Below are 15,446 nucleotides of genomic sequence, written 5' to 3'. Positions count from 1 at the left end.
GAATACTTCTTTCCAGCCCATTCTTGCCTGTAAGGTCTCTTTTGAGAAATCCGCTGACAGTCTGATGGGAACTCCTTTGTAGGTGACTTTCCCCTTATCTCTTGCTGCTTCTAGGATTCTCTTCTTCATTTTAATCTTGGCTAATGTAATGATGATGTGCCTTGGTGTGTTTCTGCTTGGGTCCAACTTTGGGACTCTCTGAGCTTCCTGGATTTCCTGGAAGTCTATTTCCTTGGCCAGATTGGGGAAATTCTCCTTTATCGTTTGTTCAAATAAGTTTTCCACTTGTGGCTGTTCCTCTTCCCCTTGTGGTATTTCTATAATTTGGATGTTGGAGAGTTTAAAGATGTCCTGAAGGTTCCTAAGTCTCTCCTCATTTTTTTTGAATTCTTGTTTCTTCATATTTTTCTGTTCAGTCATTTTTTCTTCCTTCTGGTCCACTCCCTTGATTTGAGTCCCAGTTTCCTTTCCATCACTATTGGTTTCCTGTGCATTTCCCTTCATTTCAATTAGTGTAGCCTTCATATGTTCCTCTAATTTGTGACTAAAAGCAACCAGTTCTGTGAGCATCCTGATCACCAGTGTTTTGAACTGTGCATCTGAAAGTTTGGCTATTTCTTCATCGCTTAGATTTATTGGCTCTGGGGCTCTGAGTTGTTCTTGAGCCATGTTTTGATCTGTTTGTGCCTCTTACGTATGAGGAGTGGAGCCTTAGGTGTTCACTGGGGTAGGGCCACCCAGGCCGCTGGTTTGTGACGCTGCATGTGGGGGCAGGGTCAGAGAGGGACAATAGCGGGTTGCCTCTGCCGCTTCCCGCCGCTGGGGCCTGCGTGGTCCATCTCACTGCTTGCTCCTTCATCGGTTTATGGTTTATCTGCGCACAAATGTGTGACCTCTGTCAGCCCTCAGCTGGTCCACCCGCTACTCCACACCTGGGATCTGCCCACGGCTGCCAGCACACCTGGGTCGTGCATCCAGGTTGGTCCAGTGGATCTTTCCTGCCCGACCCTGCTCTGCTGCTGGCTCTGCCCCTCTTACCGGTATGGGTAAAGGGTTCGTTGTTGTCGGACTTCCATATAGTTCAATTTTCTGTGGTTTGGCTGAGTTTTTGTTGCTAAAACTTTGTTGTTTTTAAACTTGGTTGTGCGAGAAGGCAAAGTGTTTCCACCTATGCCTCCATTTTGGCGGAAGTTTCTTTTTCCAAAGTTTTAAATTTGGATGATGTCTCTCACTCATTTTTTCCCAGTTTTATTGAGATGTAATTACATAACACATCGTATTAGTAAAACATGGCACCACACAATAATTTGATATATGCCTTACTCATATTTAATTGTTGGGGAAGTAGGCAGAACTGATGAGGAGCAGGTGTGTGGCCAAGTTCAAACGACCTCTGTTCAGCAACAGTGGGTTAGCCTGCAGGCAGCTATCACGTCTCTCAAGTTTGCTAACACCCAAAGTGATCACAGACAAACAGGGGCGGGGAGCATAGATTAAGTCCATGTAAACAGTCTAAATTCAACAGAACAGGCGGCATAGCCATTCAGGGAGGCATCCTTGTAGTGTGGGTGGAAACCTTTTCGACCTGGTTGTGGGACTCTTGAGGTTCTAGAGAGAAGCTCTGACTGGCCATTGGGGGATGTACTTGGCCTCCTGTCTGTTTGAATCCATGATTGCATTATCTTAGTTTACTAGGTCTGGGTTTGTGTGGAATGCACTTACGTGGCGTGGGCCCAGAATGAGCTTCGGTGAGATGCAGAAGAGTGGCCGTGCTGGGAGGGAGGCCTGAGCCTTCTTTGCCGTTGGCGTTCCCAGGGAGTGATCTCGGGGCAAAACCGTGGAAAGGGAAAGCCCTCTTTGCACTTAGGAATTCAGAAGCGGAAGTCCCTTGCCAGCCCTGAGGGAGCTGTAGAGTTCTGCTGTGACACCCTTCAGAAATCTCTCAGAACGAAAAGCGGCTTTTGCTGACATCTGACCCTTCTGAGATGCTGATATTCTTATTTATAAAAGTGACTCTCTCATCCCCAAATAGATTCTTATATCTACCTGGCTTGCTCCCTTTGAGGGCTGCCTGAGTCTCCCACTTTGCTCGCTGGTGTCTCGGTGTAATCCTGTCAAGACTGGAAGGCCCCCGGCCTGTGCTGGAGTGGAGAGGAGGGGCACCTGCCAGCCAGGAGGTCCAGCAGCTCTGTCCTTACGTCTGGGGTCCGAATTCTGCATTGCACTCCTCCCCTGCCCTTACCAGCCTCAGTTCCTGAAGGAAAAACTTTCAATTAGTAATAATTATCCTCTGGACTAACTGCCCTATAAATTAGGGGAGGACAGCAGATAAGAAAAAGTGCCTCTTTCTTCCCTCCTCTGTCCCTTCTCTCAGCCGAAGTCACCTTGCTTCTTGTTTTGCAGCTGCCCAACATGTTTGGTGACCTTCGGTCCACGTTTATTGCCTTGATGATTGGGTCCTATGCCTCCTCAGCAGTCACCTTCCCAGGAATCAAGGTGAGGTGTGGCCAGCACATTTATTTTGTACTAGTGTCTGAACAGAGGCTTCTCTCGGGGCTCCTTCTGCCCTCTCTGAAGAGGGACGTAACTGGGTGCTGGGCTGGCCCCTCCCACCTCCCCCACCCTTCCTCACCTGGTGGGTGCACCCGGGCACCATGGGAGGAAGAATAGAATCCCACTGGGCCATGGGGGATGGAAAATTCAAGCATGTCACTACAGGGTGTCACCGCAGGCCACTTCTGCATTTCGGAGCAGGGTAAAGAACGCTGGTGGGTGAGTTTGTCCTTGAGCCTGAGTGCAGCCCGTCTCCCCACCCCCAGGTCTGTTGTTGTTGGGCTGTCGCTTGCCACTAGCCCCAGCGCTGCTCTTGGCCAAGTTGGTTCAGCTGTTTCCCTCCCAGGCAGGATCCTGAGCCCATGGAAGTCACACAGGGTCACAGTTCAACATCTCACAGTCCATCAGCCCCGGTTCCTACTCCAAATCCCATTGCTCCTACCAGGGCTTCAGAAGGGGCTTCCCTCTCCCCTGGCACCCACCCCAAGTAAAATTCCCTTTCCTGAGGTGTGTGGTGGGGAGGCCATAGATGAGGAGGAGTCACAGGTGTGGGCTGGTCACCTGGGAATCGAGGTACTTGGAGTGTCTAGGGCCGGGCATCTTGTGGACTTACAGGGATTGTCACACTCCTTGGTGTGTAGAGACGTCTGTATGTGCCACCTCCTCCTGTCTCCTAGCTGCTGCGGGTCCCCCCCCGGGGAGCTGGGCAGCTTCTGCCAGTACCCTGGGGACTGTGGTACCGGAAATATATTGTAGTAGTGACAGTAATAGCTGCCATGCTTACGCTCAGCAGGCTTCCCCCGCCACTGAGCACTCTTCTCGGGTTACACCTGCCAACCCCTGCCACCATACCATAAGGACACGTCACTGTTACACCCATGTCACGGAGGAGGAAAGGGAGACAGCTACCTGTTCGTTCGTCATGTATTTTTCGCACCTGTTCTGGGTACTCTTCATGGTGCTGGAGAAGCATCAGTGGGCAAGGCTAGCAGGTTCCTGTTCTCAGGGAGCTAAACTAACTGTGGACGAGTGAACGGATCAAGATGTCAGTGTGTGTATCTATTCACTTGAGCCAGTGATATGACAGTCATGGCATAGTCAGGGAAGGCGTCTCTGAGGAAGTGACAGCTGGTGCCAGAGGAGGCATAGGGGGCTAATGACAGGACAGGGTGAGTTGGGATAATCAGGATACAGAGTGATGACCAAACTCCACAGCTGATGGAGCTGCGCCTCCTCACACAGCTCAGCACAGGAGAACAGGGCTGCTGGAGACCCCGCTGCGCCCCACCCTGGCCTCCCCGTGCTGACTCGGCCCCGGGCCTGCCTTTCAGGTCATCTACGACTTTGGTGCTCCCTTCATCACCATCCTCGTGGTCTGGGCCGGCTGCTCTGGGCTAGTTTTCCTCAACTGCTTCTTCAACTGGCCTCTAGAGCCTTTCCCAGGGCCAGAGGACATGGATTACTCGTAAGTGGTTGTGCCGTCTGTCCCCACCCCACCCCGGTTTATGGTCCCGGAAGCACTGACAGGCACTTTCCTGTGGCCTCCAGGGTGAAGATCAAGTTCAGTTGGCTGGGCTTTGACCACAAGATCACAGGGAAGCAGTTCTACAAGCAGGTGACTACGGTGGGGCGCCGCCTCAGTGTGGGTAGCTCCATGAGGAGTGCCAAGGAGCAGGCAGCCCTGCAGGAGGGCCACAAGCTGTGCCTGTCCACCGTCGACCTGGAGGTGAAGTGCCAGCCAGACGCTGCAGGTACCTACCACGAGGCCCTCACCTGCCAGGCCTGCCTCACACACACACTCACCCCCACTCACACCCCCAAGACAGGGAGGGACAGCCGATCCAGCCCTGGAAGCCCTGGCCCAGGCTGAGGACTTTGTGAGTCTTATCTCAGTTCCCACTTCCTCCCGAAAGGGCACACAGCACCATCCATCCTGTGTACAGCAGATAAGCACATTAAGGCTCAGAGAGAGCCAGGGATTCACCCAACTTGAGTTACACAGCTGGGTGGCCCCACCTGTAGCACCCACACCTTTAACCTCACACAGAGCCCATCTCTGCATCCAGCATGGAGTGATTAAGTCAACAAATCAACTGCCTCTCCCCATGCACGGGGCCCCTGAATGGCAGAGATGCTGCCCCTGAACACCTGTGGCCTTCTCCCCACAGCAGCCCCGTCCTTCATGCAGAGCATATTCAGCCCCATCCTGCTGCTCAGCCTCGTCACCATGTGCATCACGCAGCTGCGGCTCATTTTCTACATGGGCGCCATGAACAACATCCTCAAGTTCCTGGTCAGTGGCGACCAGGGCAAAGGTTGGTGACCCCTGGACCTTGGTGCTAGCCCCGTAGGGAGGCCCCCTACCAGTGGTGGTCATTTCTGCCACCTGAGGTCAAGCCGACTGCCTAGCTGGCTGAATGTATTAGCCTGGGCTGGGCCAGCAGGGCCGTGAAATGACAGAGTCCAGGAGACCTGTTCCTTGCCAGAGCCATTGCATCCCAGCCGGCCCCAGCCACTCTTTCACATCCCCATTAGAGTTTCCCGGGATAGGAGGGGAGGGTGGGGAGGACTAAAATAACTACATGTATTTGGTGTGTGAGGTGTATGTTTTTCATTGCCCAAGGGGCTGGGTGATGCGTTTGAGTGAAAACACTGCGAGGAACAGAGTGCTCCGCCTAAGAGCCCATCGAAGGACAGCCGATCCCGCCCCACCCCACCCCAGCAGCCCCCTGGGAAACCACAGGGCTGCTGCGTGGAGAGCCCGGGTGCCAAGGGGGCCTGGGCCATCTGTGCTGGGGATGCTAAGGCAATTGGACTGGCGCTGGGAACTGCGCCCTGAACTGGAAGCGGGGCCAGGGGAGGCTTCCTCACATGTGTAATCCAGCCGAGACTCGTCCAGTCTGGTAAACAGAACCGATAACCCACACACTGCTTTCCCAAAACAACACAGAAGGTCTTTGGCGGATGAGAGGCTCTGATTCTGCAGAGAAAGTCAGTACTTCCTCAGGGCTTGAGCTGAGTCAGCGTTAGTCATCCCTAGTGGGACAAACACGTTCGGTAAATGCTTTTTATTGGCAGTCTCACTGGTGTGCAACCTTCGTGTTAGTTTAATTGTTTTTCCCAAGGGACCGTAAGGAATCAGACACGGTTTTTAAAGGGGATGAGAAATCTAGCCTTAACAAAAGGGAAAGATGACAAAGGCACCCAGAAAACACTGGTTCCACTGTGAAGTGTGCCCTTGCAAAATTTCCTAATGAATGCTGACATAGTAAGGCTCTATTTTTTATGGGAAAAAATAACCTATTTAGCTTTGTTGCATCCACAGGAATGCTTTCTTTATGTAACAGTTATTAAAGTCTGTGGACCAAGCTTTGGGGAAAGCTGATCTGAACACCCTCTGTTAAAAGCTCCCGGGCCCAGGAAGGTGGAAGCCCTGTGTGGAGGAGGGTCCTCACCAGCCCTTCAAAAGCAAATCTCCCGCTGCTGAGTAGTGAGCTTTTACTCAGGTTCTCTGAGAAATCCTTTGCTGTCTAGGAGGAATGTTTTTTTCTAACTTTCCCACATTCAGAAAGTCAGTTTCAAAAAGTAGCGGAAGTTGGGCCAGGAAATTCCCTCTGCCGCTGACAGGGCATTGGTTTTCCCCATCCTGCTCCTGTGAGCTGTTGTGCACGACACCTGTGCCCAGGGGGACGGCGTCAGGGTCGGGGAGCTGGTGGGGGGCAGCAGACCAGTGCTCGCTGTCTCGGGGAAACCCTGTGGTGTCAGGTGCTCTGCTGGGAATTGGGGTGGGTCGTTTGACTTCTCTTGCCCTTGGAATGCAGCTCTGACAGAGCAGTGTTCCCGAAGGGCCACGCAGCAGTGAGTTCTGCCAGGTCTGCACCCACATTACTTCCCCATCACGGTCCTTGGCAAGCCACAGGCCTGATTCACCAGCCTGTTTGTGACCAGGGACCAGCCGCATGTGACTAAGGCCCTAGAAGATAGAGAAACGTCAGCGAGTGCCTGTGTTGGGCTCTCTCCCACCTCCGCTCCTAGAAACCGGACTCAAGCTCAGCCACCCGTGGGTGCTTGAGAGTGAGGTCTGGGTGGGAAATCAGGTTTTCCCTGGGCCCAGAGCTAGCCAGCCTGCCCCGTGTGCCGTCTCCCTATGACAACCTTTGAGATTTCTGCAGCTGACCTTGCTCCTTTCTGCTTTCTCCCTTTGCTCTCTTGATGCAGTCATGGCCACTGGTAAGCAGGGGGGACTGCCAGGGCACGTTGCAGCATCCCCTCCCAGCTAGTGTTTGTTCAGTGAAGAAATGCCCTGCCTTGAATTGGAAACAACCTTTTTAGGCAGAACTGTGGGTGGGGTGGGGTAGTCAGCTTTCAGTTTCTATTTGCCCCCCAAAATTCCATCTTAATAAGGCTCTTTCAAGATTGAAGCCCTTACGTCAGAGCCCCCGTGAGTGACGCCTCTCTGGTGTTTTTCTAGAGGCAGAGAACTAATGGCCAGTCTTGCACAAAGCCTCCGTCCCAGGCTTTGGTAATTTTGCGGTTCCCAAGTCATAGAGACTTCCTGGAGCTTTTGGGGGAAGTCATTGTGACATACTGGATTTCATTAGCTGTTTCTTGGAAGCAGGCAGGGGATTTGGAGAAGAGAATAGGGTGCCTACTCCTTGTTCCAGCTTTGAATTCAGGGGTTAAGGTCTCTGGGCTCCCCTCAAGATCCCCAATGACAAGAGGGGGTCTGGAAAGACCCCAGAAGGACCTGTGGGGCTTAGACTTTGTCCAGTGCCTGCACCTGGCCTCTTTCAGGAGCCCCCGCCATGACACAGCTCGTCTTCCTTCTCAGTTAGCCTCTACACCTCCATTTTCGGTGTGCTCCAGCTGCTCTGCCTGCTGACAGCCCCCATCATCGGCTACATCATGGACTGGAGGCTGAAGGAATGCGAAGATGCCTCTGAGGAGCCCGAGGAGAAAGACACCAACCAGTGCGTAGACAGGACTCGTGCCTGGCTCTCAGCCCCCAGAGAAAGAAGCCCCCGAGTCTAGTGTTAGGCAGGGGCAGGATTGGGAACGGGGTAGGTTTTAAAGTCAGCAGGAGAGGGGAAAGGGGGTTGTGCCGGAGGCTGATCTCCCAAGGGCTTTAAGACACTCAGCTCGGCACACCTTCAGGTCTACTGCCTTTGGTCCTTGATGGCAGTTCTTTGGGAGTATTGAGTTAGATGAAAGAACAGAGAAGTGAGAGGAAGGTCTGTGTGCAGACAATGGCTATCGAACCATTCTACTTCAGGGCTACATGCAGATCCTTAGTGTGAGCAGCTCAATGGGTGAACGATCTCAAAGCAGTGCTGCCTTGCCTACAAGGCTTGCTCCACTCGGTGGGAGTAGCAAAGTGCTCTACCTATAACAGGTGTTAATAGATGTGTCAGTAATCATGAGCATTAAACAAGGTGCTGGAGCCCAGCTTTATGTAAAGGTTGGGTTTTAAGATCAGAGGATGAGTTAAATGTTGTCTACTGTGACTCTGCCTTAGTATAATAAGCTGCTATTTATTTTATCAGGCCCTGTACCAAGCACTTAATGCACAATAGCTCAGTAAGCCTGTCAACACCTCAGTGAGGTGTGTACCAGTGTGATACCCATTTTACAGATGGGGAAACTGAAGCTAGGAGTTTGAGGAGCTTGCCTGAGATTCCTTGCACATCTCCCAGCACTTGGCATTCATTCTTGGATGTCATATAGTTGTCCATGGGGGTATCTGTGGGTGGTGAGACTAGAATCATTAATAGCGAATTCACAAGGAAATAATTATAGAGAATGCTTGTTTATCTAGGTCAGGTCCTACAGCCGAGAGGTTATTTGTGCCCATTCCAGTTCCATCTGCTGCATATTTGTTTCTACCTCACTCCCTCCTGCCACCCCAAGGGGAAATCCACTCACTCCCTTATTTGCCTTATTATCTGCCTTATCTTCAGCTCTCTGCAGGACTTCAGTGAAGCTGGAGCCAATGATGAAGTGAGGCTTTGCCGCATCCTAATTTGGGCATGCTCTGTTCTTTCCCACCGCATCATTTGCGCTCAGTCTTCACTAAAGCAGCACAGTGTGCTGATGACCGTCTTCTCGCATCTGATCTCTCCACTGAGGCTCCTGCTCAGCACTGTCAGCAGGGTGCCGTGGGAGGCCCCAGTGCTGGTCTAGTCCCAGCAGTCTCTACAACACGCTTGGGTGGTCTCTGAGTCTCGAGCTGTCCACAGGCTGTCACTCCCAGGGCCTGACTCCTTGGGGAGCCCACCCTCCTCCAGGAGCCCTCAGCTCCAGTGTGTGCTCTGTGTCTCTGCAGGGGCGAGAAGAAGAAGCGGGACCGGCAGATCCAGAAGATCACCAACGCCATGCGGGCTTTTGCCTTCACAAACGTGCTGCTCGTGGGCTTTGGGGTGACCTGCCTCATTCCCAACCTGCCCCTACAGGTGGGTGTGGGGAAAGAGAGAGGTCAGGTAGGATGAGGGGACAAGGTGACTGAAAGGTACATGATGTGCCATGAAAGCCATTGTCGAAGAGAACGGTGCCTCTTCATTCATTTAATTCAGCTGACCAACTACCCGGCCCCTGTCATTCACCAAGAGCCTCTTACCTGCCAGGCTTTGTGCTCGATCCCGGAAGGGAGCTGTAGATGGCACTGGGATCGCCTTTCACAGAAGATTCTTCCCGGTGAAGGCATATTCCTCTTGGTCTCCTGTGTATTTGCTTAGCACGAATACCACATTACACCATTTTCTAGAGCTTTGTTCTGTAGCTGTGTGGCTACTTGTTCTGCAGTGCTCAAACAGCTGAAATTTGATGTCCAAAGAGGTCAGGCTAATCTGGTGTTGATGGGAGCATCTGCCCCTCAAGTACAGGAGTGTCCATAGGGTCTCCACGTGGGACAGAGTGGGAAAAGATTGTGGTGGTCGCTTGGCATCTGGGTTCGAAGCTTAATTTCATTCCACAGATTTCTCATGCTTTTGAAACCTGACTTTTGACAGAGGATGTGAACGAGGCAGGTTTTGTCACCTGTCTGGCTCCACTCTCACTAGCCTCGAACCCCAAGATGATTAATTTTGAGGGACTTGAGTGATGGCATTGCTCCCAGTGGGTGGAGCCCAAGGTCAGGTGGTATCTTGGGCCAGGTCCAGGGGGAAACAAGAGTCCCTTCCTTTTTACAGGTGGCCATGTGTGTAGGTACATTGAATACTCAGGTGTGCACCACGCATGGATCCTAGCACGTGAATATGCCGACGCTGTGCGTGCAGACCAGAGTAAACCATTGGCAACTTGTCCCAGTTCCAGGTGGAGTGTTGTGACCTCCCTGGTGTCCTCCTGGCCTACTGGTGATTGCCCTCTGTGAGACTAAGAAACCCTTGCCTGGCCACCTTGTCCGGTCAAGGACAGTCATCTGCTTTTCTTTTCTTCTTCTTTTTTTTTTGAGTTCCCATGGAAAGAAAAGTGATAAAAAAGCAATGAGGCATTTGAAGTGGAAAGGGGGAGCCTGCCCAAGTCCATCCCTGCACATTCAGGCACAGCCCTTTTTCAACACCGCAGAGAGTAGCCCCTGTCCCTCCATCACCCACATTCCTGGGAACAGGTCCTGGCTGCTGAATAGATCGTCAGTGCTGTGCATGAAGGACAACAAAAGGGTCCTGGTGGCAAAGTGCACAACTCTCGTGCCTCAGATTATTAACAAGTGCTTCTCAGGACTTGCCAAGCCTGCTAGCAACAACTGCCTTTTATTTTTATTGATCTGAGAGAGAGGACGGGGTGGGGGGATGGAGAGAAGCATTGTTTTGTTATTCCACTCAGTTTTGCATTCATTGGTTGCTGCTTGTATGTACCCTGGCGGGAAATTGAACCCAGGACCTTGGCGTATCCAGACGGCGCTCTAACCAGCTGAGCTATCCCACCAGGGCTAGCAGCAGCCTTCCTAAAAAGCAGAGCTTTCCACCAGTTAGTTGGAGCATTGTCCCATAAATCAAAACGTCTTAGGTTCAGTTGCCAGTCAGGGCACATTCCTGGGTTGCAGGTTTGGTCCCCATTCAGGGCATGTGCGGGAGGTAACTGATCACTATTTCTGTCCTCTCTCTCCCCTTCCCCTTTCTCTGGTGACAGGGAAGCAGAGCTTTCCTAGGGATGTTTGGGTCTGAGTGATAAGGCAGGGAGACCCTGGGGCACAGTCCTCAGGTCAGCAGTAGCAGGAGGGGGGCCGATGTTTAACATTTGCCAATTTCCGTGGTGTAACCGCTCTCATTCTGGCTGATTTCAATCACTGTGCTGCCACCAGTTGTGGAGTTGGAAGGAGAATCCCAGTAACATACCGTAATCTTAGGCTATTTCCTCTATACAAAAACCTTAAGAACATAGAGAATAGTAAAATGTAGTAAAGTAATTGGTAAGTGGTAAGTTTTCAGTATTCATTACCATTGTTTTTAATATAATTTAATTGTAAGTTTATAAAATCCAAGTTTTAATAATGACCGTGTTTAACAACTGGCTCACCAAATTCCTAAACATTCAGAAATTGGCTCTGCAGAGCTGGTGTGAGCCAACTGTTGGTCGCGGTACTCTGGTCGCTCAGACCCCATGCACTGGGGTTGGGGCCCTCCCAGTCTTCTGCTCACTCTCTGTTCTCCTCCCTCAGATCCTCTCCTTCATCCTGCACACAGTTGTGCGGGGATTCATCCACTCTGCCATTGGGGGCCTGTACGCTGCAGTGTAAGTCCTGGTGGCCGTGGGGGGCCTGGTGATAGAGGGCAAGGGGATGACTGAAGGGAGGTTTGTGGTGGGACTGAGGTCCTGAGAGGGATCAGCCTGCCCTGTCATGTTCTTGCATCAAAAACAGGTGCCAGGGCTTCTGTAGGGTGTCTCAGGGGAAGGCCACACCGGGCAGGAGGGTCAGTGGGCAGAAAGTTGGGTGCCCGCAAGTCCCAGCACTTAACACGAAGTCACTTCTCCCAGCCAGAGGCAGTGCCCCTGTGCAGCTCATACTGCCTTGGGGGCTGCTGCTCCACTGAGCCCCGGGCTGCCTCTGCTCGCTCAGGGGAAGGGCAGGGCTGCGTTCTGGCTGCCCACAGCTCAGTGTTGGTGTTCAAATGACCCTCAGCAGGAGCAGGGACATACAAATAACTGAGCCCAGAATGTATCAAACAGTCCTCACCCAGAATCATTTCACTTTAAAAAAAAATTATTTTATTTATTTACTTATTTCTAGAGAGGTGTAGGGAGGGAAAGAGGGAGAAACATCACTGTGTGGTTGTCTCTCGAGTGCCGCCTGTTGGGGACCTGGCCTACAACCCAGGCATGAGCCCTGACTGGGACTCGAACCAGTGACCCTTTGGTTCTCAGGCTGGCACTCAGTCCACTGAGCAGCACCAGCCAGTGCTCACCTAGAATCTTGTACAGTCTGCCTCTACCCACAGCCTTCTCAGGTCTTGCCTAAAATAAAATCTGCCTCCTTTTCCAAGAGGCCATGTGTACATAAGGAATCACAGTGTTCGTCTTCCTTTGTGGCTTGGCTCAAAAGTTGGAACCCATGCCCCAGCAGTGTGTCTGTTAGTTGGAGCATTGTCCCATACACCAAAAGGTTGCAGGTTCGATTCCTGGTCAGGAGACACACACATAGGTTGCTGGTTCAGTCCCCTGTCAGGGATAGACACGGGATCTCTCTCCCTTCCTCTCTAAAATCAATAAATATATTCTTGGGTGAGGAATAGAAAAAAAAAGTTGGGGACTTCCAGCCAAGATGGAGATGTAGGTAGACACACTTCCTCCTCGCACAGCTAAAAAAAGGACAACAGCCCTGGCTGGTGTAGCTCAGTGGATTGAGTGCGGGCCTGCAAACCATGGGATCGAGGTTCAATTCCCAGTCAGAGCACATGCAGGGGACGAATGAGACGCAACCACACGTCGATGTTTCTCTCCCTCTCTCCTTCCCTTCCCCTCTAAAGATAAATAAATAAAATCTTTAAAAAATAAAAATAAAAACAAATAAACAAGTAAATAAAAAACAAAAGAAGGGCAACAGTAATTTAAAAGCGACCAGAACTGACAGAAAATTGAACTGTATGGAAGTCCAACAACCAAGGAGTTCAAGAAGACACACTCATCCAGACCGGTCGGAGGGGCGGAGACAGGAACGTTAAGAGGACACAGCAAGGCGATGGCCAGAGGAGCAGGGCAGGCAAGGCAACGGCTGGCGGACCCAGTGCTGGATTGTGGAGTGGGGTGTGTAAGGCTGCAGCTGACAAGACTGCGGCAGTGGCAGCTGGTGGAGGGCACGTAAACTGGGGGGCAGACCCGGGGAGTGAGGCACACCAAGCAACCCAGGGCTCCAGCGCCGGGAAATAAAGCCTCAAACCACTGATTGAAAACACCTGTGGGGGCAGAGGCGGCAGCGGGAGAGACTCCCAGCCTCACTGGAGAGTTTGTTGGGGAGACCCACCGGGTCCCAAGACATACACAAGCCCACCCACTGGGGAACCAGCCCCAGAAAGGCCCAGTTGGCTTGTGGGAAGCGGGGGAAGTGACTGAAATCCAGCAGAGTGGAGCCAGCGGCACTGTTTCCTCTCAGACCCCTCCCCCACATATAACCTCACAACCCAGTAGCATGGGCTGCTCCACCCTGGTAAACCCACCTAAGGCTCTGCCCCTCACTACATACTAGGTGTGTCAAGACAAACATGGCCCAAAAGAAAGAACAGATCAAAGCACCAGAAAAAAACACAACTAAGCAACAAAGAGATAGCCAGCCTATCAGATGCACAGTTCAAAGCACTGGTAATCAGGATGCTCACAGAATTGGTTGAATTTGTTCGAAAATTAGATGAAAAAACTAAGGCTATGCTAAGTGAAATAAAAATGTACAAGGAACAAATAGTGATGGGAAGGAAACTGGGATTCAAATCAAGGGAGTGGACCAGAAGGAAGAAACATCTAGCCAGAAAAGAATAAGAAACAAGAATTCAAAAAAATGAGGAGAGGCTTAGGAACCTCCAGGACATCTTTAAACGTTCCAACATCCAAATGATAGGGGTACCAGAAGGGGAAGAGGAACAGCCACAAGTGGAAAACTTATTTGAACAAATAATAAAGGAGAATTTCCCCAATCTGGCAAAGGAAATAGACTTCCAGGAAATCCAGGAAGCTCAGAGTCCCAAAGAAGTTGGACCCAAGAAGGAACACACCAAGGCACATCATCATTACATTAGCCAAGATTAAAATGGAGAGAATCCTGGAAGCAGCAAAAAATAAGGGGACATTGCGAACCAGGCAATCGCGGTTCGATTCCCAGTCAGGGCACATGCCTGGGTTGCAGGCTGGTTCCCTGCAGGCCATTTCCCAGCAGGGGATGCATGAAAGGCAACCATACATTGATGTTTCTCTCCCTCTCTTCTTCCCTTCCCCTGTAAAGATAAATTTTAAAAATTAAAAAAAAAAGATAAGGGGACGGTCACCTACAAAGGAGTTACCATCAAAATGTCAGTTGATTTCTCAAAAGAGACCTTACAGGCAAGAAGGGGCTGGAAAGAAGTATTCCAAGTCATGAAAGACAAGGACCTACATCCAAGATTGCTCTATCCAGCAAAGCTTTCATTTAGAATGGAAGGGCAGATAAAGTGCTTCTCAGATAAGACCAAGTTCAAGGAGTTCATCATCACAAGCCCTTATTATATGAAATGTTAAAGGGACTTACCTAAGAAAAAGAAGATAAAAAAGATGAACAGTGAAAGGACAGCAAACTCACAATTATTAACAACCACACCTAAAACAAAAGCAAACAATTGGAAGAAACAAACAAATGGACATCACATGGAGAGTTATCTACGGGAGTGGGAGGGGGAGAGAGGGGGAAAAGGTACAGAGAATAAGCATAGATGGTAGGTAGAAAATAGACGGGGGGGGTGGTTAAGACTAGTATGGGAAATGTAGAAGCCAAAGAACTTACATGTATGACCCATGGACATGAACTAAAGGGGGGAAATGCAGGTGGGAGGGGTTGAGCAGGGCAGAGGGGAGTGAAGGAGGGAAAATAGGATAACTAATAGCATAATCAATAAAACATTTTTAAAAAAAGTTGGAACCCAAATACCATCCCCTGTCTCTCTGACCACAGATCAGATTGTTCACTGCTGGGTTACCCTGCCCTCCTCTGGGGCCCTGAAGCCTGATGTTTTATAAGGTTTTGCCAGAACTCTGTCCCCCTCAACAGCACTGCACGAAGGTCATTCCAGGCCTGCACGTCCCCCACCCACTCAGGCCTGAGGAAGTTGCGGCTACCCTGGCGGGGTCTGAGGGAGGCTGCTGAAAGCTCTGATACTGCGTTTCCATGATTACACAATGCTCCTCTAGATGAGGGCACGGCAGAGCCAGGCCCAGCCTCCATCCTGCTCCCTGGGCCTGTTTCCCAAGCTGCAGATTTCTGCTGGCACCACACTTTCCACTCGGCTCAGCCAGACACCCACGAGCCCAGGACACACCTGCGCAGGGTGGGGTCCTCCCCAGAGTCTGGGGCCTCAGCTTGGTCCAGGAGAGAAATTCACTTTGTGCCCCTGCTCAGCAGAAAGCAATCTGAAGGCGGTTGCCCCCTATTCTCTGAGGCTCCTCCTGCCTCCTCTCTGGCACGGGCGCACCTGGGGCCAGGCTGGAGCCAAGGAGCATTTGGAAAGCCTGAGAGTGGCACCTTCGGTGACATGTTCTCTGTTGCCCTGGCAGGTACCCCTCCACCCAGTTTGGCAGCCTCACAGGACTACAGTCTTTGGTCAGTGCCCTCTTCGCTCTCCTGCAGCAGCCCCTGTTTCTGGCCATGATGGGTCCCCTCCAAGGAGATCCTCTGTGGGTAAGAAGGGCCAGGGGACAGTGGGTGACAGGCAGCTGCCCCGCTC

The 15,446-nt window shown here is 51.5% G+C and overlaps 1 protein-coding gene across 3 annotated transcripts in view; it reads left to right on the top strand.

Annotated features, from left to right (window-relative positions):
• The window catches only part of SLC43A2 (solute carrier family 43 member 2), a 48,015-nt gene that overhangs the window by 26,520 nt on the left and 6,049 nt on the right, over positions 1 to 15,446 (top strand). For all 3 annotated transcript variants that reach the window (XM_037133752.2, XM_037133753.2, XM_037133751.2), the window contains exons 6-13: positions 2,404 to 2,496; positions 3,885 to 4,018; positions 4,102 to 4,304; positions 4,722 to 4,868; positions 7,385 to 7,523; positions 8,876 to 9,002; positions 11,207 to 11,280; positions 15,277 to 15,400. In XM_037133752.2, coding sequence (XP_036989647.1) covers positions 2,404 to 2,496; positions 3,885 to 4,018; positions 4,102 to 4,304; positions 4,722 to 4,868; positions 7,385 to 7,523; positions 8,876 to 9,002; positions 11,207 to 11,280; positions 15,277 to 15,400 — 1,041 coding nt within the window. The remainder of the gene's footprint in view (positions 1 to 2,403; positions 2,497 to 3,884; positions 4,019 to 4,101; positions 4,305 to 4,721; positions 4,869 to 7,384; positions 7,524 to 8,875; positions 9,003 to 11,206; positions 11,281 to 15,276; positions 15,401 to 15,446) is intronic.

Source organism: Artibeus jamaicensis, unplaced genomic scaffold, assembly GCF_021234435.1.
Source record: "Artibeus jamaicensis isolate MK-2021 breed Jamaican fruit bat unplaced genomic scaffold, CSHL_Jam_final contig_2790, whole genome shotgun sequence".
In the NCBI taxonomy this organism is placed as follows: domain Eukaryota; kingdom Metazoa; phylum Chordata; class Mammalia; order Chiroptera; family Phyllostomidae; genus Artibeus; species Artibeus jamaicensis.
This window is presented reverse-complemented; position numbering and strand designations above follow the sequence as displayed.